General features: G+C 44.9%; 2 protein-coding genes across 8 annotated transcripts in view; one reads left to right on the top strand and one right to left on the bottom strand.

The window, feature by feature from the left end:
* The window catches only part of LY9 (lymphocyte antigen 9), a 30,092-nt gene extending 27,680 nt beyond the window's left edge, over window positions 1-2,412 (top strand). For all 6 annotated transcript variants that reach the window (XM_017515143.2, XM_017515137.2, XM_017515139.2 and 3 more), the window contains one exon: window positions 1,714-2,412. In XM_017515143.2, coding sequence (XP_017370632.1) covers window positions 1,714-1,782 — 69 coding nt within the window. In that variant the 3' untranslated portion in view covers window positions 1,783-2,412. The remainder of the gene's footprint in view (window positions 1-1,713) is intronic.
* Window positions 2,413-3,952: 1,540 nt separating this feature from the next.
* CD244 (CD244 molecule) overlaps window positions 3,953-22,701 on the bottom strand; it is a 29,564-nt gene continuing 10,815 nt past the window's right edge. The window contains exons 2-9 of one of the 2 annotated variants that reach the window (XM_037733655.1): window positions 15,631-15,945; window positions 15,389-15,532; window positions 12,851-12,961; window positions 12,362-12,429; window positions 10,177-10,236; window positions 7,722-7,787; window positions 6,274-6,330; window positions 3,953-5,182 (exon numbers count right to left, since the gene is read on the bottom strand). In XM_037733655.1, the coding sequence (XP_037589583.1) occupies window positions 5,102-5,182; window positions 6,274-6,330; window positions 7,722-7,787; window positions 10,177-10,236; window positions 12,362-12,429; window positions 12,851-12,961; window positions 15,389-15,532; window positions 15,631-15,945 (902 nt within the window). In that variant the 3' untranslated portion in view covers window positions 3,953-5,101. Of the gene's footprint in view, window positions 5,183-6,273; window positions 6,331-7,721; window positions 7,788-10,176; window positions 10,237-12,361; window positions 12,430-12,850; window positions 12,962-15,259; window positions 15,533-15,630; window positions 15,946-22,701 lie in introns of both variants that reach the window. The other variant, XM_017515144.2, reaches the window with a different exon arrangement.

Raw genomic sequence — 22,701 nt, forward strand, 5'->3', positions numbered from 1 at the left:
AGACCATCCTGGTCAACATGGTGAAACCCCGTCTCTACTAAAACTACAAAAAATTAGCTGGGCATGGTGGCGCATGCCTGTAATCCCAGCTACTCAGGAGGCTGAGGCAGAAGAATTGCCTGAACCCAGGAGGCGGAGGTTACGGTGAGCCGAGATCGCGCCATTGCACTCCAGCCTGGGTAACAAGAGCGAGACTCCGTCTCAAAAAAAAAACAAAAAGAGTGGTAGAGGAAAAGAGGTAGAGGAGGTAAAAAGGGAGGCAGAGAGGCAGGCACACTCAGTGTGATGTTTATTGAAAAAAATCCACATATAAGTGGCCATGCAGTTCAAATATATGTTGCATTTATGTCTAGTGTTCCATTATTGGAACGCTACGCATGTAGGAATTATTTATATCCTACTGCCCAAGGTCATCGCCAAGGTCTGATTTTTCAGTCATGCAAAAATTCAAAAAATTGCAACCTCCTGCAGAAATAGGTTAAGGGTCAACTGTATTTGACTACTTAATAAATGGTATGCACAGTTCCTAAGGGCTTTTTCAGACATTGAAGGCAGGGATATCATTGCACTGTGGTAAAGAGGAAAGGCTTCGTAAAAAAGGAATATGAATTGGGCCTTAAAAGATGGATAGAATTTGCTCAGTAAACACTTGTTGAAACGTGCAGTTTAGTTTAACCATCATCCGCCTCATCCTAGCTTCTAGACGAACAGTAGTCTAATACTCAGCCAGCTAGAGACTTTGCCTTGGAACCTGAGGCCAAATCTGTGCTGTTCACAGCATTCCCAGAACTGCTTTCTACTCTGGCCTGGCCCTTTGTGTTTGGCTCAATACTGGTCAAACTTAAAGTCATGAACGTCAGTCCCTGCTCTGAGTTTCAGAATGACCACCACATGTCTGGTCAGTCCTGAAAGGCACCCACGCTACCCTGGAGACTTGAGACCCCTGAAACCACCTCACCTACAGTGTAAGTGGAAATCAATGCATTTCCTGAGCCAGACTCTTGACAAATACATCCCTTGTCTTCAGAATTGTCAGAACCAGGAATTCTGGCTCTGGATCTCTGAAGGCCATTATTGTCTACTTGATCCAGAAATTCTCAAACCTACTTTAGTTGTTTCTGATATACCACTCTGCACAATATCTCAAAGGTTTATGCTATCCCCAGGCTGTTGCTAGTACCTAACCTCCCACTCCTCTGGGTCAGCACAGAGCTTGTCTGCTCTTTAGAGCATTCTCTGAGCATTCTCAGACAAGGGAGCCTAAGAACCCTTGGAAAAGCTTGGGGTCTAATGGCTGGACAGCTTGGGGTCTAATGGTCTGGACCATTGCTTTGGAACTTAACCTCTGCCATCTAAATTATTTTCATATAAACGTTTGTTTTGTTTCTTCAGCTAGGGCAGAGACTGGAATCATTTGACAGTGGCTTCTGGAGGGCAAGGCCCTTGATTGTCATTTTTGTATCCCCTGGATTTGTTGCACTAAACTGTCTTGTATTGGCCTTGCAGAGAGTCCAGCCCCCTGCCTTTCTCATTAGGAGCCTCCATAAATGCTTGGCATCAGGTTGGTTGATTGTGCCATCCCTGGGCCAGCACACATGACTCTTCCTCTGTAGGATGGACCAGTCATAGTGTGGCCTTGCCTTCCTCTTTCATCAGCCTCACTCTTCCAAGGCTTTATTAACCATATTCTCATGTGGGTTTTTTTGCTCACAGGTGGTACCACCACCACAGCAGGATGATCTTGAGATTCCTGAAAGTCCTACCTATGAAAATTTCACCTGAAAGGGAAAGCAGCTGCTGCCTCTCTCCCGGGATCCAGGGGTTGGAGAGTTGGCTGGACCTCACAGGGTCTGGAGCTCGCAGACAGAAGCACCTCAGATTTTCCTTCAGTGTCTCAGAGATGCCTGGATGTGGCCCCGCACCCTTCTTCTCACACTCAAGGCCTCCCAAACCCGTTCATAATTCTAACATAGGCTCCTTCTTGGAGTTTACGGGCTTCAAATGTCTTTGCCCTATTTATGTCCTCACACATTCAAAGCGTTTCCTCCTTGAAACTCTGCCAAGGCTGGTCAAATGTTGCTGAGGGGCCTGTGCCAGCTGTCCTTTACACCATCTTCTCAACACTGCTGAAATGAACACAAGAGAACTGTCACACATGCCACAAGACGTACGTCAAATCATGCTCACTGCAGTGTTATTCAAAATAAAAGGCGGGAAATAACCTAAACATCCATTCGGTGAGAATCCAGTTACATATACGATTGCATACCCCTGCAATGGCAAACCCTGCCACTCGGAAAGAAAGCAAAGACCAATAGGTGTTAATATGGAAGGGGCTCTAAGACACATTGTGGAGTGGAAAAAAGAAAGTTCAGGACCATGCGTATTGTATGCTACCAGCTGGATTAAAAAGAAGTGCATGTTGGCCAGGCACAGTGGCTCACGCCTGTAACCCCAGTACTTTGGGAGGTTGAAGCGGGCAGATCACTCGAGGTCAGGAGTTCAAGACCAGCCTGGCCAACATGGTGAAACTCTGTCTCTAATAAAAAAAAAAATATTAACTGGACTTGGTGGTGTGTGCCTGTAATCCCAGCTACTCGGGAGGCTGAGGCAGGAGAATCACTTGAACCCGGGAGGTGGAAGTTGCAGTGAGCAGAGATCACGCCACTGCACTCCAGCCTTGGCAACAGGGAAAGACTTTGTCTCAAGAAAAAAAAAAGAAAGAAACAAAAGAAAAAATGTACATCTACATGCTTACACAGCCATAGAAAAACTTTGGAAATAAATATAAAACATTAATGGCTGCCTCTAGGGAGACACTGGGAATCTCAAGTTGGGAAAGAGACATTTTTTACTGCACAATTTTTGTACTGCTGGAGTTTTTAAACCACATGTGTGTTTTAAAAACTCTTTCACTATTTCATAAAGGTGCTTTAAATGCCTGTTTCAAATAAGCTTCCCATATTTACCCAACAGAACTTACCTCCTTATTGCCCAGTCTGGATACAGAATACCCACAGTATCTCTCTCCAAGACTGTGGCCACAGCCCTCTCCCCTGCCTGTGAGATGCACTATACTTGACTTATATTCAAGATACTCTAGCGTACATTTCTGTTACCATCACCTTGCAGCCCATCTAGGTCATTTAACAATGTACTTCTTCCATCATGCTCTCCTGCACGTGGGCCTGGAGTCAGTCTGGCTTCTGTCCCCTGCAGTGAGTACTCCCAGGGGTTCAGGCAGTGTTTCATACACAGAAGGAGCTTAATTACTGCTTGTTCATTGACTAACTTGTTGCAGGATAATTATCTTTGTGAGGCATTATTATGGAAGCTCAACAATCAGACACATAACATGATGGTGTTGTACATCTTACATTCCAGAACACAGCATCTTCAAAAGCCCCGGTCCATAGGGTCTCTTCTCATCCTTAAATAAAGCTGGCCAGTTCAAGATCTATGCAGGACACAGGAAAGGCCAGCAGTAGTCAATAGTCAGTGTCCCTGGTGTTCATCTGGACTGTTTCTGACCCCAGTCATTACCTGCTGCCTCTACTCACTGAACTCCTTGATTCTGCAACTCAACCCCCAGTACCTGCCTCAGACCCCCAGACTCCTTCTGAATGTATTTCCCTGGTTTTTAAGCTTCACGCTTGCTTTAAGATGTTGTCTGTCCACGCTTCACTCCAGGAGGAAGTCAGCCTGGCCAGCAGCACAGCCTAAGGGAAGAAGGATCCTGCAGGGTGTGAGCAAGCGCATCCCTTGGCTCTCCTTTACAAGGTGGAGTGGCCCCTGGTGTCTGGTACTCTGATGTCCCAGTGTGAACAGGGCTGAGGGACACTGCCAGCTCACCAGGAAGCCAGACCCTCTGCAGCAGTATTCAAACAGACGTGTGTTTATGGATGGCCCACAAGTGCCCTTTGGCTGCTATAGAGAACAAAAATGCAGGGTATGGAGAGGATACGCAAATTTAATTTAGGCAAGAAATTCAGGCTGCATCTGCATAATACCACAGTTTTATATGAAACTCACATGTTAGATACAGGGTAGGCAATTGAAGAACCAGGCTCTGTGCAGTATCACCTGTCGGGGTCTCTGAGTATGTCCTCTCTCAGTTCACCCTGTCCTGGGCTCAGCCAGAGTCTCAGCCCTGCTCCCCACATCCTTGTTGAAGTGTCTGGCCTGAGCCCAGCATAGTGGCTAGATTCCAACTGCCTCATGTTCAGCCCTCAGCTGTCTGAGCCTTCCCTTCAGTGTGCACCATGGGGCACACTCATGAGGACTCAGAGCTTAAATAGAACATGGCTTCTGAGAGGAGTCTTCCTCTGGGAAGCCACTTCTATGAAGAAGCCAAAATGGATTTCTAAGAATATGTCTTTGTAAATCAAACATCATGCCATGGACAAAGCTGGTCTCAGCACCCAGTTACCAGATCCGCATGTGCTCCGGGTGATTTCTCTACTCAGAGACAGGCTTGCTTTGTACCACCACCCTCCCTTCTGCCCACTCCAGCTGGCTGCTGGCCAGAGTTAAAGGTGTGAGATGCACGGGGAAGGGTTTTTCTCTGCAACTGAGTAAAGCCCAGGCTCTGCCCGCATGCAGAACCTGCCAGCCAGCTTACAGCCAGACAGTCCGGGCTGTCAGAGGAGGGCTATTTCCTCTCCCACAGAGTCACCATTATCTTTCCTTCCTCTTGCTTTGGAAGATGGGCCTGGGTCTGGGGAAAGTCTAGAAATGCAGTCAATCCAGACTGGGGAGAAAAGAAGACAAGGAACAGCCTGAAAATCAGGTGGAGGGACTCTCAATGCCAATAACACCACTTACATAGCACTTCCTAGACAACAAATACTTGGAATGTGGCCTTTTGTGAACAACCTAACCCCTCCACCATTCATGTCTGATCTGTAAATTGGAAGATATTATTTAACAGCCTTGCTCTTAGAATGGCTGTTAGACATCATTTTCAAAACAAAATATAGATTGAGAACAAATTTCCATATCCTCTCCAGAGTAGGAACTGTTCTATAGAGACTCCTGTGCCATCAGCTACTGTGCCAATTCCCAAAGCAGATGCTGAGAAAAGTAAGAATCGCTGCAGCAGCTAGGAATACACGTCAAAGTTCTCCAGCTCTTTGCGGCTCAGTCGAGCAGGGTTCCGAGCTTTAGGGTGACTCATTCCAATCTGCAAAAGAAAAGGAAAAATTTCAGGCCCTCCCACTGGGAGGTCTTTCTAACAACCCTGTGGGAGATGAATTATTGCCATCCCCATTTTATGAATTTTAAAAATGAGGCTCAGAGTGGTAAAACAAATTACTCAGAGTCCATGAGTAGTGGGAAGTGCAGGAGGAACTTGAATTCTTCTGGCTCCAATTCCAGTGCTCTCTTAATCGCAGATGCTTTTTCATGACCTCCCAAACTGCCTGGGTCTACACAGTGCCCGCTATGACCCTAGGCTGTCTAGCTGGCTTCAGTGTTGGGTGATAGCCAGGAATGTTGGAAAGTGCCAGGAATCCCAGCAGGCAGCCACCTACCCCTCCCTTGTGACCAATGGCAGCAGCTTTATTGGACCACAGGTGGGGAGGCTCAGGTGTAGTATGAGGCTAATGGGTAGAGAGGGGGTTGGGGGATGCTTTCCATGCCTTAATTTCTTTGAGTATAAACAGAAAGTCTAATTATACCTATCTTGTAGCATTCTGTGAGGATTAAATGAAATTATCCATGTGAAGACACTGGCAGGCTACATTATCCATATCAAACCCCCAAGAAATGTTGACTCCCTCCTTTCCAGTCCCCAAATGCCCTGATGGGAACAAATTCAGCCACCAGGCTCAGTGGTCATCTTTGAACAGTGTCCACCCCTTCCGAAGATTAAGATCACCTATGTCCTGGAATGGCCCCCAAAGACTTGCTAATTTTAGAAAATGGTTTAGAGTCCTTTATCTTCCCCTCTCTGACCCCTCCCCCAACCACTCTTGGACAGCAGAGATGTTTGTGTCTACAGCCGGGGAACGAGCTTGGAGACAGCCCTAATTTAGAACCCAAGCTGCCCAATAACTTCATATCTAAACACACGATATGATCTTGGGATAGGCTCTCATTCTCCTTGGCCTTTAGTGTCTTCATCTCTAAAACAAAGACTTGCATTAGAGGATCTCTAAATTCCCTACAACACTGAGACTGTGTGGATGACATTTTCCTAAGCATACCCTTTCATGGCTAGACTTCAGGGCTGCGCCACAGACACCAAACCCATTGAGGAGTTCCAGATCTTACCTCTTCATGCACAGTTCTATTGACGGAAGGGCTGTGGTTCCTCTTCCTGGATCCAGACTAGAAATTCAGAGGGTAAAGAATGTTTAACTTCAATGTAAGCGCTCTCCCACTCCTAAGTGATGTGAGAGGTCCCAAAAGAGACTCAGAGCCTGGAAAAATTCTGAGGTACTCTCAGCCGGAAAATGAATAGAATCTCTCACCCCAGAAGCAAACAATGGTGTATGTGATATCCAGAAGAGACACAGTATATACATTATTTGCCTATAATATGATATTTCTGAAGCAAAATCAGAATTTAGTGTTCCATACCCACATACACCTAAAACCCATGCATATATGTGCGTGTGTATATATATGCATACATATACATATACACACACACATTCCCAGAGCGTACGCACACACATACACATATCCCTCGAGCAATTCTAATGCAAATGCTGCCCCAAACCATGTATCTCTTCAACGCATAGCATACACACACCCCTAATGTAAACAATTCAGGCATATAAATAATTGCCAACCCAAGGACACTAGACTTCAGAGGCACATTCAGTAGCACATAGAGTTTTGGTGCCTGAGAACATCTATATGGCCTGATACTGTAGCATACAATTAAAAATAAATCTCTCTCATGATGGGATCCAAGTAGGTTGAATGTCTTATTGGAAGGAGGTTGAATGAAAAGTCTGAAAATCTGTCCTAAACCCTTCAAACCTGTGGTCCCTGATCTGCATGGGCTTCCACAGTCGTGTGGACTCCCAGCTTCCCATGCCGCCACGTTAAGGCGTTCTGGCTTCATACTGTGGCTCCAGCCTTGGGACCATCACTCCTCCCATCCTCTTCTACGCCAGAGAAAAACAATGACCACGGTTTCCAGGTTACCCAGCTCTGGTTCCGAGTACAAACAGAGCTGTGAGCTCAGCCTGGAGGAGGATTGCAGTACACCAGGAGGGGGTGCCCCATTCTAGAGGCCTCTAGCAGCAGGTGACTGACTGGCCAGAACCTCTGTCCGGTCCCTGAAGGTCAGCATTGTGTCTCTCTAGATGCGGTGCATTCCTCCTGCTCCAGGTAACATGCGCTGCTTTGCAAAGCCCTCCAGTATCTCTCACCATAGCCTCAGCTGACCTACTAAGTGCCTTATAGTCTCTCTGCACAAAGCACCTCCTTTCTGTCTCTGACTGTCCTTTATCTCCCACCGAAACTCCAGAAAACTCATCTAATCTACTGTTCTCTTAGTCTAGAAGCTGTTATTTTTCTCCAGAGAGACCCAGAAAAGCATTTCTCATTGGCCCATTGACATTTAAATACAGTCATTTAACAGAAGCTACTCAGATACACACAATGAAGAACAGCTGGCTAGGATGTGCACACACGCTCTCTGCAAACATATGCAAAATACACATCTGCATCAACACACCCCACCACCACCACAGGAAGAGACTCACCTTCCTGGAAGGCTGAACTAATGAATATAATGTACATGCAGGTTCTTGTGATGTGGAAGTAGAAGTCTAATGAGAAGAGAAATAAAACCATTTCAGAAGCACAGATCCAGCATAACCCTATGAAAGTTATCTCTTCCATCCCTCCACCCTAAGCCTGCCAGATGGAAGCTTCAAGTGTTGGTGAAAGAGCCCTGGACCAGCCAGGTCAGACAACCTGAGTGCTAATCTCACTGTCTCATTAATGATAGCTACTGCTTGTTGAGTATTTATTTTATATGGGTATTCTCCTCTAACTCTTTCTCTTTTTTTTTTTTTTGAAACAGAGTCTCACTCTATTGCCCGTGCTGGAGTCCAAGGGCACGATCTCAGCTCACTGCAACCTCTGACTCCTGGGTTCAAGTGATTCTACTGCCTCAGCCTCCTGAGTAGCTGGGATTACAGGCACCCACCACCATGCCCGGCTAATTTTTGTATTTTTAGTGGAGACGGGAGTTCACCATGTTGGCCAGGTTGGTTTCAAACTACTGACCTCGTGATCCGTCCACCTCAGCCTCCCAAAGTGCTGGGATTACGGGCATGACCCCATGCCTGGGGTCTCCTCTAACTCTTTTAACACTCCTATAAAATAGGAATGATCATAACTTGCCCCATGCCACAAATGAGGCTCCAAAAAGATAAATAGCCAAGTCACGCAGTGTGTACACAGTAGAAGCAGAATTCAAACCCAAGACCCTCCAGGGCTCTTTCCTCAACACCTCAGTGCTTCTCTTTGACAACTTGCCTTGCTTCCCTGGACCTGAACCAAGTGTCCTCTAAATCAGGTAATCATCCTCCTTTTAAGATGCTCCAAAGGAGGACTCTCATTCTCACAACACCATAGTCTGAGAGGAGCCCTTTCTTGCACTGATTCAAATTCCTCTTGTTGGAGTTCAATGTAGCTACAACCAGAGAACTGGCGGATATCAATTTCTCTTATAATCAGATTTTCTTTGCCCCACAGCTCAGCCACCAAACTGAAGATGGTGCTGTTTCAGGTCTCAATTTTTTTTTAAGCCATTTTTATCAGAAAGTGTTTTATTACTGGCCACCAGGAGGCAGTGTTTCCCTTGGGAACGATGTCCCAGCCTGGGCTATCAATGTCATTTTAGCCATCAACATTAGAGGATGTTTCTCCAGTTTATGGATGAATTTCTGCCATCCCACAATATTAGAGGTGGAGTATGAAGAAGGGCAATGGAGACTCAAAAACCCTTTGGCTCAGCTCTGCCACTACCTAGCTATGTGGCCTTGAGATATCAGTTGGCTTGAGTCTCAGTTTCCCCATTGTGATATAGAATGTAGACCACATCTATAGTATGAGAACTATTTCACGATGCTGTTATGTGAGGTATAGTAAGAAAATATGGCCAGGTGCAGTAGTGCACACCTGTAGTCCGAGCTACCCCAGGAGGCTGAGGTGGGAGGATCACTTAAGGCTGGGAATTCAAGGCTGTTCAAGGCTGTAGCAATCTATGGTTCTACCACTGTACTTAGCCTAGTAGACAGAATGAGACCCTGTCTCGTGATGGCTGCACCAAAATCTCACAAATCACTGCTTAAGAACTTACCCATGTAACCAAATACCACCTGTTCCCAAAAAACCTATGGAAATAAGTTTGGGCACCATGGCTCATGCCTGTAACCCCAGTACTTTGGGAGGCTGAGGCAGGCAGATCACAAGGTCAGGAGTTCGAGACCAGCCTGGCCAACATGGTGAAAGCCCATCTCTACTAAAAAAAAAAAAAAAAATAGAAAAAATTAGCTAGGCATGGTGGCACATGCCTGCAATCCCAGCTACTTGGAAGGCTGAGACTGGAGAATCGCTTGAATCCAGGAAGCAGAAGTTGCAGTGAGCTGAGATTGTGCCATTGGACTCCAGCCTGAGTGACAGAGCAAGACTCCTTCTCAAGAAAAAAATAATAATATAAACAAATAAAGAGACCTTGTCTCTAAACAATAAATTTTTTTAAAGAAGAAAAGAAAATGGACATTATTGCTAAGTCATAAGATAAAAGTGACCAACCAATACAGATTCATCCTTTCCTGAAACCGAATATAATAGGGAATAGGGATAAAAAGTATAATGTCGCCAAGTATCAGAAGCAGTAGCAGGGCAAGAAAGCAGACATCGAGTCCCCTAACCAGGTTTCTGCTCCCATAGACTTTATCTGGGCCAGACCTTGTGCCAGGCACAGAAGAAGGAATGCCCACATCAGGCTTCCCAGCTGTGTTAAGACGCTCTAGAACCACACTGATCTTTTCCAATAATGTGTGAATGCAGTTGAACCCAAGGTGTCTTCTGGATTCCAGGAGAACGACGATCTTATTCTCCCACTCAAAGGTGTGAGTTTTGTGGGGGAGCATTAGGAAGCCCCAGAGGTAGGTATGGAATGGACTAGAGAAAGCAGAGGGGTACCTGGGACTGGATCATAGAGTAGATGGAGGTCCCCTCTCCGAGAAAAGTCTGACCTTGCATCTGCACAAGAAAGAGAAACAGGGTAACATGAGTAGGCATCTGGGTCTGTGCAGATTTAGACTGAGCAGCGGAAAACGGCACAAAGAAGAGAGGCTTTCAGGAGTCTGGGAGGGAGGTGGCAGGACTGAGCAGAGTCATTGACCCTCCCAGGATGGGGAGAGGCAGGAAGAAGAGCAGTCTGCAGTGAAGCTGTTAGTATCAGGAGCAAGGAACCACCCAGGTGTGAAGGATCCCAGCAACCCTGCCCAAAGAGAATGCTGTCACTTCCTTTCCTTTAGTAGCTTAGAAACCTTCCTTGCAGAGCTCTGAGTTGGGCTGTTATCTGAGCCTTACCTCAGAGCACTGAAATTCAGGTTTAAACATTTCAAAGACCAAACACAGTTAAGCCTTCTCTAGATCATCTTTAAGGCCACCTTGCCCTTGACTTCAAGCCAGTCCCCTGGGGAGGTACAGCGCTGGGTGCAGCCTTCAACCCAAGGGCCAAAGCAGGGAGCAGCTCTTTCTGCTTCCCTTTCCTTGTTCCTGCCCCTTAGGAAATCAGTGGTGGAGGTATTTCATGCTGCTGCCACTTCTCAGTGAGCATATTGCTAGTTTGAGCTCTAATGGGAGCCAGTGGAGGCCAGCAGGGTTCATCAGGCAAGGTGCAAGCTACACTCCTGAAAGCAAGAAGAAGCCAAGAGGAGCAGAGAACTGTCAGCTGTCCTTAGAGGCTGGAGAGTCATGAGCATCTGTCATGGGCATCTGACCATGTCAATAACTTTGTGTTTTAAAATACTTTTCTCTCCTGTCCAGACTCATGTGAAGTGTTTCTGGAAATATCAGAGCTGGGTCTCAAAGTGAGACCTCCAAATTGGAACCTGAGACAATAGAGAGAGAGCTGAGGCCAGACAGGGAGGAACTCTGGAGTCAGAAGTCAGCTAATAGGCCTGAATCCCCAGAGGTTTCTTTTGCTCTAAGTCGTTTTTCCCCCATGGTCTCCTAATCTCAAGCCATCTTCTTTTTTGGAAAAAAAAAAAAAAAGAGAGAGAGAGAGATTATTTTTAGCAGGCACCCGGGCATCATTGGCTCTGGGTAGATTCACATGCCCTCAGATATTTGTACCAGAGTTTTGTAGCAGTGAGAGAAACAAAGTCTCCTTTTATTTTTCACATCCAAATAGCCACTGCTAGGAGGAAAAGGGAAAAAAAAAAAAAAAAAAAAAAAACAGGCGTAGGAAGCTGCCCTAACTGACTCTGATCCCAGACCTGGGAGAGGATGCTTGTCTGCTCCGCGAGGCCGTACAGGGCCTCACGCACATGGCCAGGGCGGAAGAGCTCCCCGACACGTGCTTCCTGCGTGGTGCTGGGTCTCCACGGCAGAGGGCCAGGGGCAGTGCAAAGAAGGCACTTCCGCCCCACTTCACCACCCCTTCCTGCCAGCAGTTCTGTGGGCCCCATCAGAGCTTCCCCTGCGCCTGTCACCACATCCTGCCCTGAGCAGGACACAGCAGCAGGGCCATCTGCTGCCCCTCTGCAATTGCCTCCTCTCCTAATTCTTAGATGACAGATGGAATTGGCCACTGCCACAGAGAGCTGGCGAGAGGCTCCTGGAGGAGTACACACAGGCTGGTGGGCTTTGTGCCAGGCTGGTTACTCTCCCTAGTACCTCAGCCACACTCGGGCCTCTTCTTTCAAAAAGCTGTGAATGCAGCCCAGTGAGCCAGCTACAAAACTGTTATTATGCTTTCGCTGGTCACACTTCCCAGCCTGGGTCACCATAAAGGGACTCAAGAAAGTAAGCCCTGACTCATTAGGAAAAAGAATTTGTAATCTGACAACAAATACCGCAGCAGCACTCTGCCTCTGCCATTGATTTCTGTTGGGCACCATCCCTTCTCAGCAGGTGCAATTCTGCACCAACATGCCCCTTCAGCCTCCCTTTCATCTTCTCTGCTCCTTTTGTTTCCTCTTTTCCTCCATCACCACAACTAGGAAGCAGGTGGAGAAAAGGTAGACGGGAAAGGGCTGAGGGTCACATCAAGAGGACAATTGTGCAGTCATTTTTGTCCCTCAGCTCTGAATAACCGTCACTGAAAGAGCATTTTCCAGGCCAGTTGAGAGAGACCCCAGCCCCCAGGACGCCATACTTGATTCCTCCTGGTTTTCCGTTCCTTGACATCTTCATAAATTGTCAAAAACTCCTTGGTACTGGTCTCTGAGGGATGAGGAAAACAAAGAGCAGAGCTGCAGAAACCTCCAGAAAGGCTTTTGCTTCTAACAGGTCCCACCTCCACCCCAAATGGCAAAACCTTAAGAAAGGTTCCAGAAAGGAGGCAGGTTAGTGCTCTTCCCAGGAAACCCAAAGAACACAGAGGTGGCAACTGAACCGCTCCTGCCACCGCCTCCTCCCAAACCAGCTGCCTGCAGGGAAATCTGCGCATTGGGGATCAGAAGGCACGAACTGGGAGAGAGAGCCTAGAAGCCTGCTTGCCTTCCCCCACCACGTACACGCATATACCGAAGCTCGCTCAGGAACGGGAGATGCTGTGCTCCAGACACATCCCACTGGACGCAGGACCAAGTCACAGGATCCGCGGCCCCGAGCAGCAGCACCACCCCAAGGACCTTCCACTCACCTGACGGCTTCCCCTTCTTCTTTCTCCTCCACACACAGAAGCAGGCAAGGGTGCCAAGCAATAGCGTGCTTAGAATCACAACGATCACCAAAAAAGGCCAAAGTCTGAATTCTGAGGAATACAGAAGGCATGAGGACTGAGCGTCAGCTCGCTGTCTTCTTCCTTCTCATCGGCCTGCGGGGGCTGTCTCAAAACCCATTATTTCTGTGGTGTAGCTGATCGCCTCACGCTCTGTGAACTCACCGTCAAGGTTTTCTCTTTGCTTGGTTGGGTAACCTCTTCTGAGTGATGCCAAGAGCATGGACATTAATATCAGACAGGCCTGGCTCAAATCCTAACTCTGTGAGCTCTGCACTATTTATTTAATCTCTCTGGGTCTCTCAAAGAGCCTCTCAGATTTTCTTACCTGTAAAAGGGGATAATGCTATCTACCTATAGGGGTTAATCACATGATCTAATACAGCTGGCCTTCCAAAGTTTAGAGCTCCACAACTGTGGATTCAATGAATTGTGAATCCAGAATACTCAGGGAAAAGAAATTGCATCTGAATACACAGAGACTTTTTTCCCTAAACAATATTCTTTTTTTCTCTAAACAATATTGTTCAGAGACTTTTTTCCCTAAACAATATTGTCATTATTCCCTAAACAATACAGTATAACAACTATTTAAATAGCATTTACATTGTATTAGGCATGACAATTAATCTAGAGATGATTTAAGTAAGGTAGACAGGAAGATGTGCATAGGTTATATGCAAATACTGCACCTGTTTATGCCAGGGACTTAAACATCTGTGGATTTTGGCATCTGTGGTTGGGGATGGGTGCTGGAACCAATTCCCCATGGATACTGAAGGACATGTAAAGCATCTAACACAACAGATGTTTCATTTATCCATTCATTTGCTTTTAACTCAAAAAATATTCATTGTACAGGCAAGTTTTCCAACTCACTTTTCCACTACTCCTGCCTTCATAGCTCTTCCTCATTTGAACTTCTACTTAAAACATTTGTGTCACACAGGTAGCCTGATGTATAATCCAGCCAACAAGAAAAAGGGAAAGGAATTAAGTGTTCCAGGTACTGATAAGGCTCTTTACAAACATCGTCTCGTTTACTCTTAACAGCAGTCCTGTGAGGTACCTATTATCATCCCATTTTACCCAAGGGGGAAAGAAATTGAGGCTCAAGGATGTTCATGAATCAATGAATCTGCTAGAGATCACAGAGTTTCTTCTTCCTCTTTTTTTTTTTTTAAATAGAGACAGGATTACGCCATGTTGCCCATACTGGGACTCAAACACCTGTGCTTAAGTGATCCACCTGCCTCCCAAAGTGCCAGGATTACAGGCATGAGCCACCACACCTGACCTCTAAGAGAGCACAGAGCTTCTATGAATGATGAAGCCAGTGTCCTTGTCACTACACATTACTTCAGTCTTTCAGTCTTGTTTCTTTTTTTTTTTGAGACAGAGTCTTGCACCGCTGCCTGTGCTGGGGTGCAGTGTCACAATCTTGGCTCACTGCAATCTCCACCTCCTGGGTGCAAGCAATTCTCCTGACTCAGCTTTCTGACTAGCTTGGATTACAGGCACCTGCCACCATGCCCAGCTAATTGCTTGTATTTTTTGTAGAAACTGGGTTTCACTATGTTGGCCAGACTGGTCTTGAACTCCTGACCTCGTGATCCACCCACCTTAGCCTCCCAAAGTGCTGGGATTACAGGCGTGAGCCACTGAGCCTGGCCTGCCTCAATCTTGTTTCTTTTTTGTCCACAAACACTTATTTTTGTTGCCCCAATTTGGCTATAAGTTCCTTACGAATGAGAGCTGTATGCTTTTTTTTTAATTTTTTCCTATAATGCCCATGTTGCTGGCCCAAGAAGTCTCTGTTTATCTAATAAAAAGTTGTGCAAAGTTAATGCAGGTAACTCTTAGGATGAGCATAAGCAACCCAACAACTCATCCAGGTAACCCTGGGATCACCATGATGCTCCCGCTCCAGGCTACTGCTGCACGGTGTGGTTACCTCTCGAACTATGTGGCTTGGGGAAAGTTATCACTCAAGAGACGAGAACAGTTCTCCATCAGCCTCTCCCAGGAAGAAAATTATGTTCAAGCCATTGCAGGACTGTCACTCACCAAACAATTATGCTTTCCCTCTGCAGAGGAAACACTTGCATCTCCCAGAAAGAAATACAGCTAACATTTTTTTTTCCAGAGTAGGATAGGCCTGGCTTTAGAGGAACCATGTGCCTGGAGGCCAGGACTGCCCTGGGAAGGGCTACAAGGCACTGGGAGAGGAGACCAATGGATTTTATCTCATACCACATCTGTCTTGAGCGTGAGCCTGGTTGCAGGGTACAAACCTTCAGCCCCTGTTAAAGCCCAGTGTGTTCCACTTACCCTGACGGGCATTCTGACAACCTTGAGTGAGATTCAGGGTGCGGCTTTCCCAGCTAACAGGGTTGCTGACATTGCAGGTATATGTGTGCAGACCATCAACGTCAACCTCCTCCAGGTAGGTGAGGTTCCCTGCTGTCTGGATCAGCTTGCTCCCTCTGTACCAAGCATAGGTCACATTGCCATCCCTGGAGACCAAGCAGGACAGAGCCACTTGGCACCTCCCACTGTCCAGGATCTTCCCCCGCCCCTGTAGGCGAGGCTTCTCAACTGTATCTGGAAGCAGAGATTCTGATCAGAAAGGCATTGGAAATACAGAAATTAGAGGCCTATGGGAATCAGAGAGGGCAGTATGAGCAGTCCTGGAGACTCACCAAATACAGAAACCTGGAACGCGGCTCTCAGAACTTGTCCAGACGTATAGGTGGCCTCTAGGCAGTAGAAGCCACTGTCCTGCGGCTGAGCTGCCTTGATGAGAAGAGTCGGGCTCTCAATTTCAAAATGGAATCTGTCGTTGGAAGCATTGAAAGTCAAGCCATTCTCCCACTTAAATATCTGATTAAATTCCTCACGTGAGGGCAGTCGCATCTTCCATTGAACATTTTCAACCTTCATCTGTGTACTGTTCGGTTGTAACTGAAGATGTTCTCCCGAGATGCTAACCACATGGTCAGCTGGAATTTGGCATTCTAGGAAAGAGAACCCAAGCTGAAGGTAGCGGGAGGAGTGTCAGGCCTGAGCAACATGTGCAGCTGGATGTGACTTCCCTTAAGCCAATAGGGTAGGGATGAGTATGAGGAGCCCAAAGCCTAGGAGAACCAGAGCCTGGATTTAACTTAAAGTGAATCCCCTCCAACTGCCTCCCCTTTTCCCCAAGCTCTAAGCCCCTAGTCTGAAGGATCCTACAGACCAATAGCTAAAAACTTGAGTACTTAGTATGTGACAAGCAGGATTCACACTTTATACATTTTAACTGTTTAACTTAACAATGACCCTTATCCCCATTTTATGGGTGAGGAAACTGAGTTAGAAAGAACTTAAGTAACTGACTTAAATTACACAGTGAGAATGATGAGCCTGAAACCTAGACCTTTTGGTGTTATGTTTTTGTTTTCTTTTGTTTCGTTTTTTAGAGACAGGGTCTCATTCTGTCACCCAGGCTGAAGTGCAGTGGCAGAGTCACAGCTCACTGCAGCCTTGAACTCCTGGGCTTGAGGTGATCTTCCCACCTCAACCTCCCTAGTGGCTGGTACTACAGGTGCACGCCACTGTACCCAGCTTACTTGTTTACTCTTTGTAAAGACAGCAGTTTGGCTTCAGAAGGTGAATTCTTAACCACAATGTTATAAATACCACATCTAATGTGACTCCTTCCAAATAGTGCTGAGGCAACTACTAATGGCAGGTAGTGACTGTCAGAAATTCGGAATGGTCAGGCCCAGGAAGACTAACCCTCCAAGCTGAACTCACAGCCCCTCAGCTGTACTCTCAGAGAGCCAAACTCATAATCCTCTCATGTACTTGGCACATTGGATTGTCATCATTACTCATTAATGTTTCCAGTTTTCCAGAGGTCAGAAAGTCTCCACAAGGATTTCTTCCTGGAAAACAACTGTAAAAATAAAACTAGACTTCCCAGGCAGATCCCAGCACTTCCCTCTCAAGGGATCAAGATGAGAGCTAAACGAATATGGGGGCGTGACAACCTAGAGCAATTCTGTGCAGTCAGTGTACAAAACTGGAAGTTCCTATAGCCATTTTTAGCAAGGACGCTATGTGGCATGGCCCAGCAGATGCAGGAAATTAAAAAGTGTCTGGGTGAGTTGAGGAGGGCCGGGGAGGGTTTGGAGGAGAGAATAGGAGATGGGGAGAGTTTTACAAGTGGCTCTGTTAAAATGGAGGCCATTAAGAAGACAGCAATGGAGAGAGCGGGGTTTTCAGATGTCCAATGCATTATAAATACACTCTCCCCAAGCCACAGCTTCACCCTGGCATTTCTCAGGAGACTAAGTAAATAATTAAAGGACTTGTAATACTATTTGTTTGATGAAATATGTTTCTTTGATCTTGATGCTCCTAAGAGCAAAACACATGGGGTTCCCATTTATATTTCTATAACTTGTACTGGCTCTGCCCATTAGCAAACCAAAAGCTTCTCAAAAGCAGGGACTGTGCAGTGCATCTCTGTGTCTCCATCTCCCGTGGTCCCAGCACTATTTATGAGAGCAAGTCAACTTGCCAAGTATGGCACAAAGATCCTGAGAACAAAAGTGAATGGAAAAAATCATTACTAAACCTACAAAAAGGATATATACTGTCCTCATCGATTATTCGGTCCTTACTGAGTCCAAATCTAATCCAGTCCCTGAAGAGGCAGGGCCTCTTCATGTATAAGACATGGTTCCTGACACAGAGAGTTTGTGATCTGGAAATAAAACATACTTTCATTCTACAGCGCGCCCTTAATGGTCGAGATAAAGAAGCATCTAAGGAATTCTAATTATGTAATAAAAATCCAGGTTAAGACACGCTAACCAATCCTCCCACTAAAAATAACTGGAAGAAAAATGAACAACATATAAAAGCACATTGTTAAAGTTATCAGGAGAGTTTATAAAGCAGTGAAAAACTATGGGGCCAGAGTTGGGGAAAACTAAATTCCCTTCACAAAATAAACAACTTAGCTGACATTTCAGCAAAAATAATAAAAAGCAGAAGATGATGCGGTGATTTTTTTTCCATAGCTTATTGGGGTTCAGGTGGTGTTTGGTTACATGAGTAAGTTCTTTAGTGGTGATTTGTGAGATCTTATATACTGCCCATCACCTGAGCAGTATACACTGTACCCTATTTATAGTCTTTTATCCCTCACCTCGCTCCCACCCCAAGTCTCCAAAGTTCATTATATCATTCTTAAGCCTTTGCGTCCTCATAGCTAAGCTCCCACATATCAGTGAAAACATACCATGTTTGATTTTCCAAGGAATGATATCTTTATAGTGCTGAAAGAAAATAACTGCCTATCTAGAATGTTATACCAGTGAAAAAGTACTTCAAAAATCAAGGCAGGGCATGGTGGCTCATGCCTGTAATCCCAGCACTTTGGAAGGCCAAAGCAGGCTAATCACTTGAGGTCAGGAGTTCGAGACCAGCCTGGCCAACATGACAAAGCCCCATCTCAACTAAAAATACAAAAATTAGCTGGGTGTAATGGTACATGCTACTCGGGAGGCTGAGGCACAAGAATCACTTGAACCCAGGAAGTCAAGGCTTCAGTGAGCTGAGATGGTGCCACTGCCCTCCTACCTGGGCAACAGAGTGAGACTCTGTCTCAAAAAAAACAAAAACAAAAAAAATTTTTTTAATGGACCTTAAATGAAGACATTTTTAGAAAAAATAAAAACTGAAAGAATTTGTCACAAGGAGGCCTGCAGGAAAAGAAATACCAAAGGTTGTTCCTTAGGTATAAAAAAAATAGAAACTCAGGCAAAAGTGAAGAGCAATAGGAACAGATGTAATTTGTGACAATAAAAGTGGGGGGGGGGTAGAGCTGTTTAGGAGTTTTTTATACTATTGAGTCTGCATTGGTATTAATTCAAACTATATTGTTGAAGGTGTTCATTGTAATAGCTGTGGTAACCACTGAGAAAATAACAAAATGTACAGAAAAAGAAATGAGAAGGGAATCAAAATGATGCAGCCAAAAAATATCAATTAAATGCAAAAGAAGGCAGTTACAGAGAAAATGAGGAACAAAAAAGACATAAGATGCATAGAAAACATATAGAAATAGGGAGGGGGGGGAAGGTGGCCAACTAGGAACAGCTCAGGATTGCAGCTCGCAGTGAAAGTGCAGAGGGTGAGTGAACTCCGCATTTCCAGACGGATTTTTATTGCCCACAGACCAGGAGATTCCCAGGCGGAGGAGCCCCACGGGTCGCCAGCGCGGCTGTTTCGGCCCCCGCGGCCTTTCCGCCGAGGTTCTCAGTACAAAACACACTGGTCCGGGTGCCCTCTTAGCTGGCAATTGGAGCCCTGAGACGGCAGAGTTGCCCATTCATCTGAAATAGCGAGCCAGGCCAGGATATTCCTAGGCAGAAAAGCCACCAGGAATCTCAGCGCCGCTGTTTCGCGGCTTAGTGAGTCGTGGCACGGAGATCCCGGCGCCTTTTCAGCAGGGAGAGAGCGGACCGTTCAACACCACCACAAAAGACTCTGAGTCAGGGAGCAAGGTGATCAGGCTCGGCTGGTCCCACCGCCCCCCCCAGAAGAGAAAATATACAGAAATAAAAGGAAATGTCATCATTATAAAAGGACCAATTAAGTAGGAATAAACAATCATCTTCAGTTTCTAGGCATATAGTGTTTAAAATATATAAAACAAAATTTGACAGAACTTAAAGGAGAAGTAAATCCACAATCATAGTTGGAGAGTTTTATCATATCTGTCTCTCTAACTGATACAAAAAGCAAACAAAAAAATCAATAAGGCTAGAAGAATTTGAAGATCATTAAACCAATATATAGATTAATTATATGTAAAACAAGTCTCCCAACAATTTCAGAATACACATTATTTTCAAGTGCACAGGCAATATTTACCAAAGTATTATCTTATGGTATGTATTAAAACAAGTGTCAACAAAGTTCAAAGTATTGAAATCTTACCAATTATATCCTCTAAGCACAAAGAATTAAATAAAAAGTTAATAACAGAAAAACAACCAGAAAATCCTTGAATGTTTAAAACATAAGCAATATATTTCTAAAAAATCCATGAGTCAAAGAATAAATCAAATGAAATTTGGGGAAGATTTAGAGCTAAGCTATAATGAGTATCAAAGGTGCAATATAGCTAAAGTAATGTTTAGAGGGAAATTTATAGCTTTAAATATGTATATTAGAAATAAAAGAAAGTTTGCTAGTCAATAATGCAAGCTTCAATTTCAAGAGACAAAAAAGAAATAGTAATTCAAGTAATGATAATGATAACCCAAAGAAAAGAGAAAGAGGAAAATAAAGGTAAGAGCTGACCTCAACAAAATAAAAAGCAAATATACACTAGAGAAAATTAGCAAGCCAAAACTAAATTCTTTAAATAAAAGTGTTAAAATGTATACATCTGGTGCTTTGGAGGTGTCAACAATACCTAGAATCTCTCACCATTAGCCATAGTCAACCCCACCATGGTCATTAATATAGCAGTTGACTATGAACCCTTAGACTGTGTCTCCTTGGAGCTGTTTGCAGACAAAGTTCCAAAGACAGCAGAAAATGTTTGTGTTTTGAGCACTGGGGAGAAATGATTTGGCTATAAGAGCTCTTGTTCTCACAAGATTCCTGCAAAATTTATGTGCCAGGATGGTGACATCACACACCGCAATAGCACTGGTGGCAAGTTAATCTCTGGGGTGAAATTTGACGGTGAGAACTTCATTCTAAAGCATACAGGTCTTTGCATCTTGTCCATGACAAGTGCTGGATCTAACACAAATGGTTCCTAGTTTTTCATCTGCCTTGCAGAGACTGAATGGATGGATCTAAGCATGTGGTATTTGGCAAGTTGAAAGAGGGCATGAATATTGCAGACACCATGGAGCACTTTGGGTCCAGGAATGGCAAGACCAGCAAGAAGATCACCATTGCTGGGTAGACAACTCAATCTGATTATGAACCAAAAGGCACTCATTCAAGAGAAGTTCCTGCCTCAGATTCTAGAGAAAGAAATGCTGGACAGAGAGACCAAGAAGAATCTGAACACACAGGCCTTGCTGGCTTCCTCCACTCAGCCTATTAACATGGAATCATACCCTTTTTGCCCAGTCACATTTCTACAGGGTTGTCAGTCATGCCTACGAAATGAAGCCTCATAAAAACCCACGAGGACTGGGTTTGGAGAGCCTCCAGACAGCTGAACACGTGGAGATTCCTGGCAGGTGGCGTGTCCAGGGAAGGCATGGAAGCTCCGTGTTCCTTCCCCCATACCTTGCCCTATGCCATCTCTTCATCTGTATCCTTTATAATAACTCTAATAATAAACCAGCAAACCTAAATGTTTCCCTGGTTTATATGAGCCACTCCAGCAAATTAACTGAACCCAAGGAGGAGGTTGTGGGAATCCCAAGTGGCAGCCAGTTGGTCAGAAGTTCTGGAGGCTCAGACTTACAACTGGTATAGAAGAGGGGCAGTGTTGGGGACTGAGCCCCCAACCTATGGGGTCGGACACTGTCTCCAGTTAGATAGTGTCTGAACTGAATTGGAGAACACCCAACTGGTGTCCACTGCAGAATCCATTACTCAGTTTGCTGTGAGGAGAAATCCACCTCCCGCATGTGATCACAGAAGTCTTCTATGTTAATGATTGTTGTTATTTTGACGTGAGAGCAGAGGGAAAACATTGTTGAAGAGGTTTGTCCAAAACAACAAACATACAAATTTGTACCCATCTCTTTCCTTTATTATTATTATTTTTTAATTTTAAGTTCTGGTATACATGTGCAGAACATGCAGGTTTGTTACACAGATATACAGGAGCCATCTATCAACACATCATCTAGGTTTTAAGTCCCACATGCACTACGCATTTGTCCTAACGTTCTCCCTTCCCTTGCCCCTCAATCCCCTCCTTATGTCCATGTGTTCTTACTGTTCAACTCCTAAGTATGAGTGAGAACATGCAGCGTTTGGTTTTCTGTTCCTGTGTTAGTTTGCCGAGAATGTTGGCTTCCAGCTTCATCCATGTCCCTGGAAAGGATATGGAATCGTTCTTTTTTATAGCTGCAGTACCCTTCTCTTTCATATAATAGAAACTCATTTTTTGAAGCTAGTAAAACTCTGATAACAAACTTTAACAAAAACATAATAAGAAGGAAATCTCACAGGCCAGCATTTCGCATGACCATAAATGCAAACTGAATCCAACAGTATATAACAAGAACAATACATTCAGAACAATTGAGATTTGTCCCAAGTATTAAAGATTAACAAGTTTTAAATCCATCAATATAATTTACCACATTAACAGAATAAAATAGAAAAATAAAATGATTGTCTCAAAAGGTGCAGAAGAGGCATTTGTTAAAATTCAACACATTCACGATTTTAAAAGAATTTTCAGCCAACTAGAAATAGAAACATTCTTAATCTCATAAATGGTAAGCCCCAAAAACCTACAGCTAACATCATGTTTAGTGGTAAAATATAGAATGCTCTCCCCCTGTGTTCAGGAACAAAAAAAAAGGATACCATAATCAACTCTTTTAATCAACATTGTACTGGAGGCCATGGCTAGTTCAATAAAGAAAAATAGCCACAGGGAATAAAAATTAGAAATGAATATGTGAATTGGACGGCTGGTTAGCTCAGTTGGTGAGTGCCTGGTGCTCAAGAAATGAATATGTGAGTCTGGGTGCGGTGATTCACACCCACCTTGGGAAGCTGAAGTG

This window comes from Cebus imitator, unplaced genomic scaffold (assembly GCF_001604975.1).
Source record: "Cebus imitator isolate Cc_AM_T3 unplaced genomic scaffold, Cebus_imitator-1.0 Scaffold541, whole genome shotgun sequence".
NCBI classification, from domain to species: Eukaryota; Metazoa; Chordata; class Mammalia; order Primates; family Cebidae; genus Cebus; species Cebus imitator.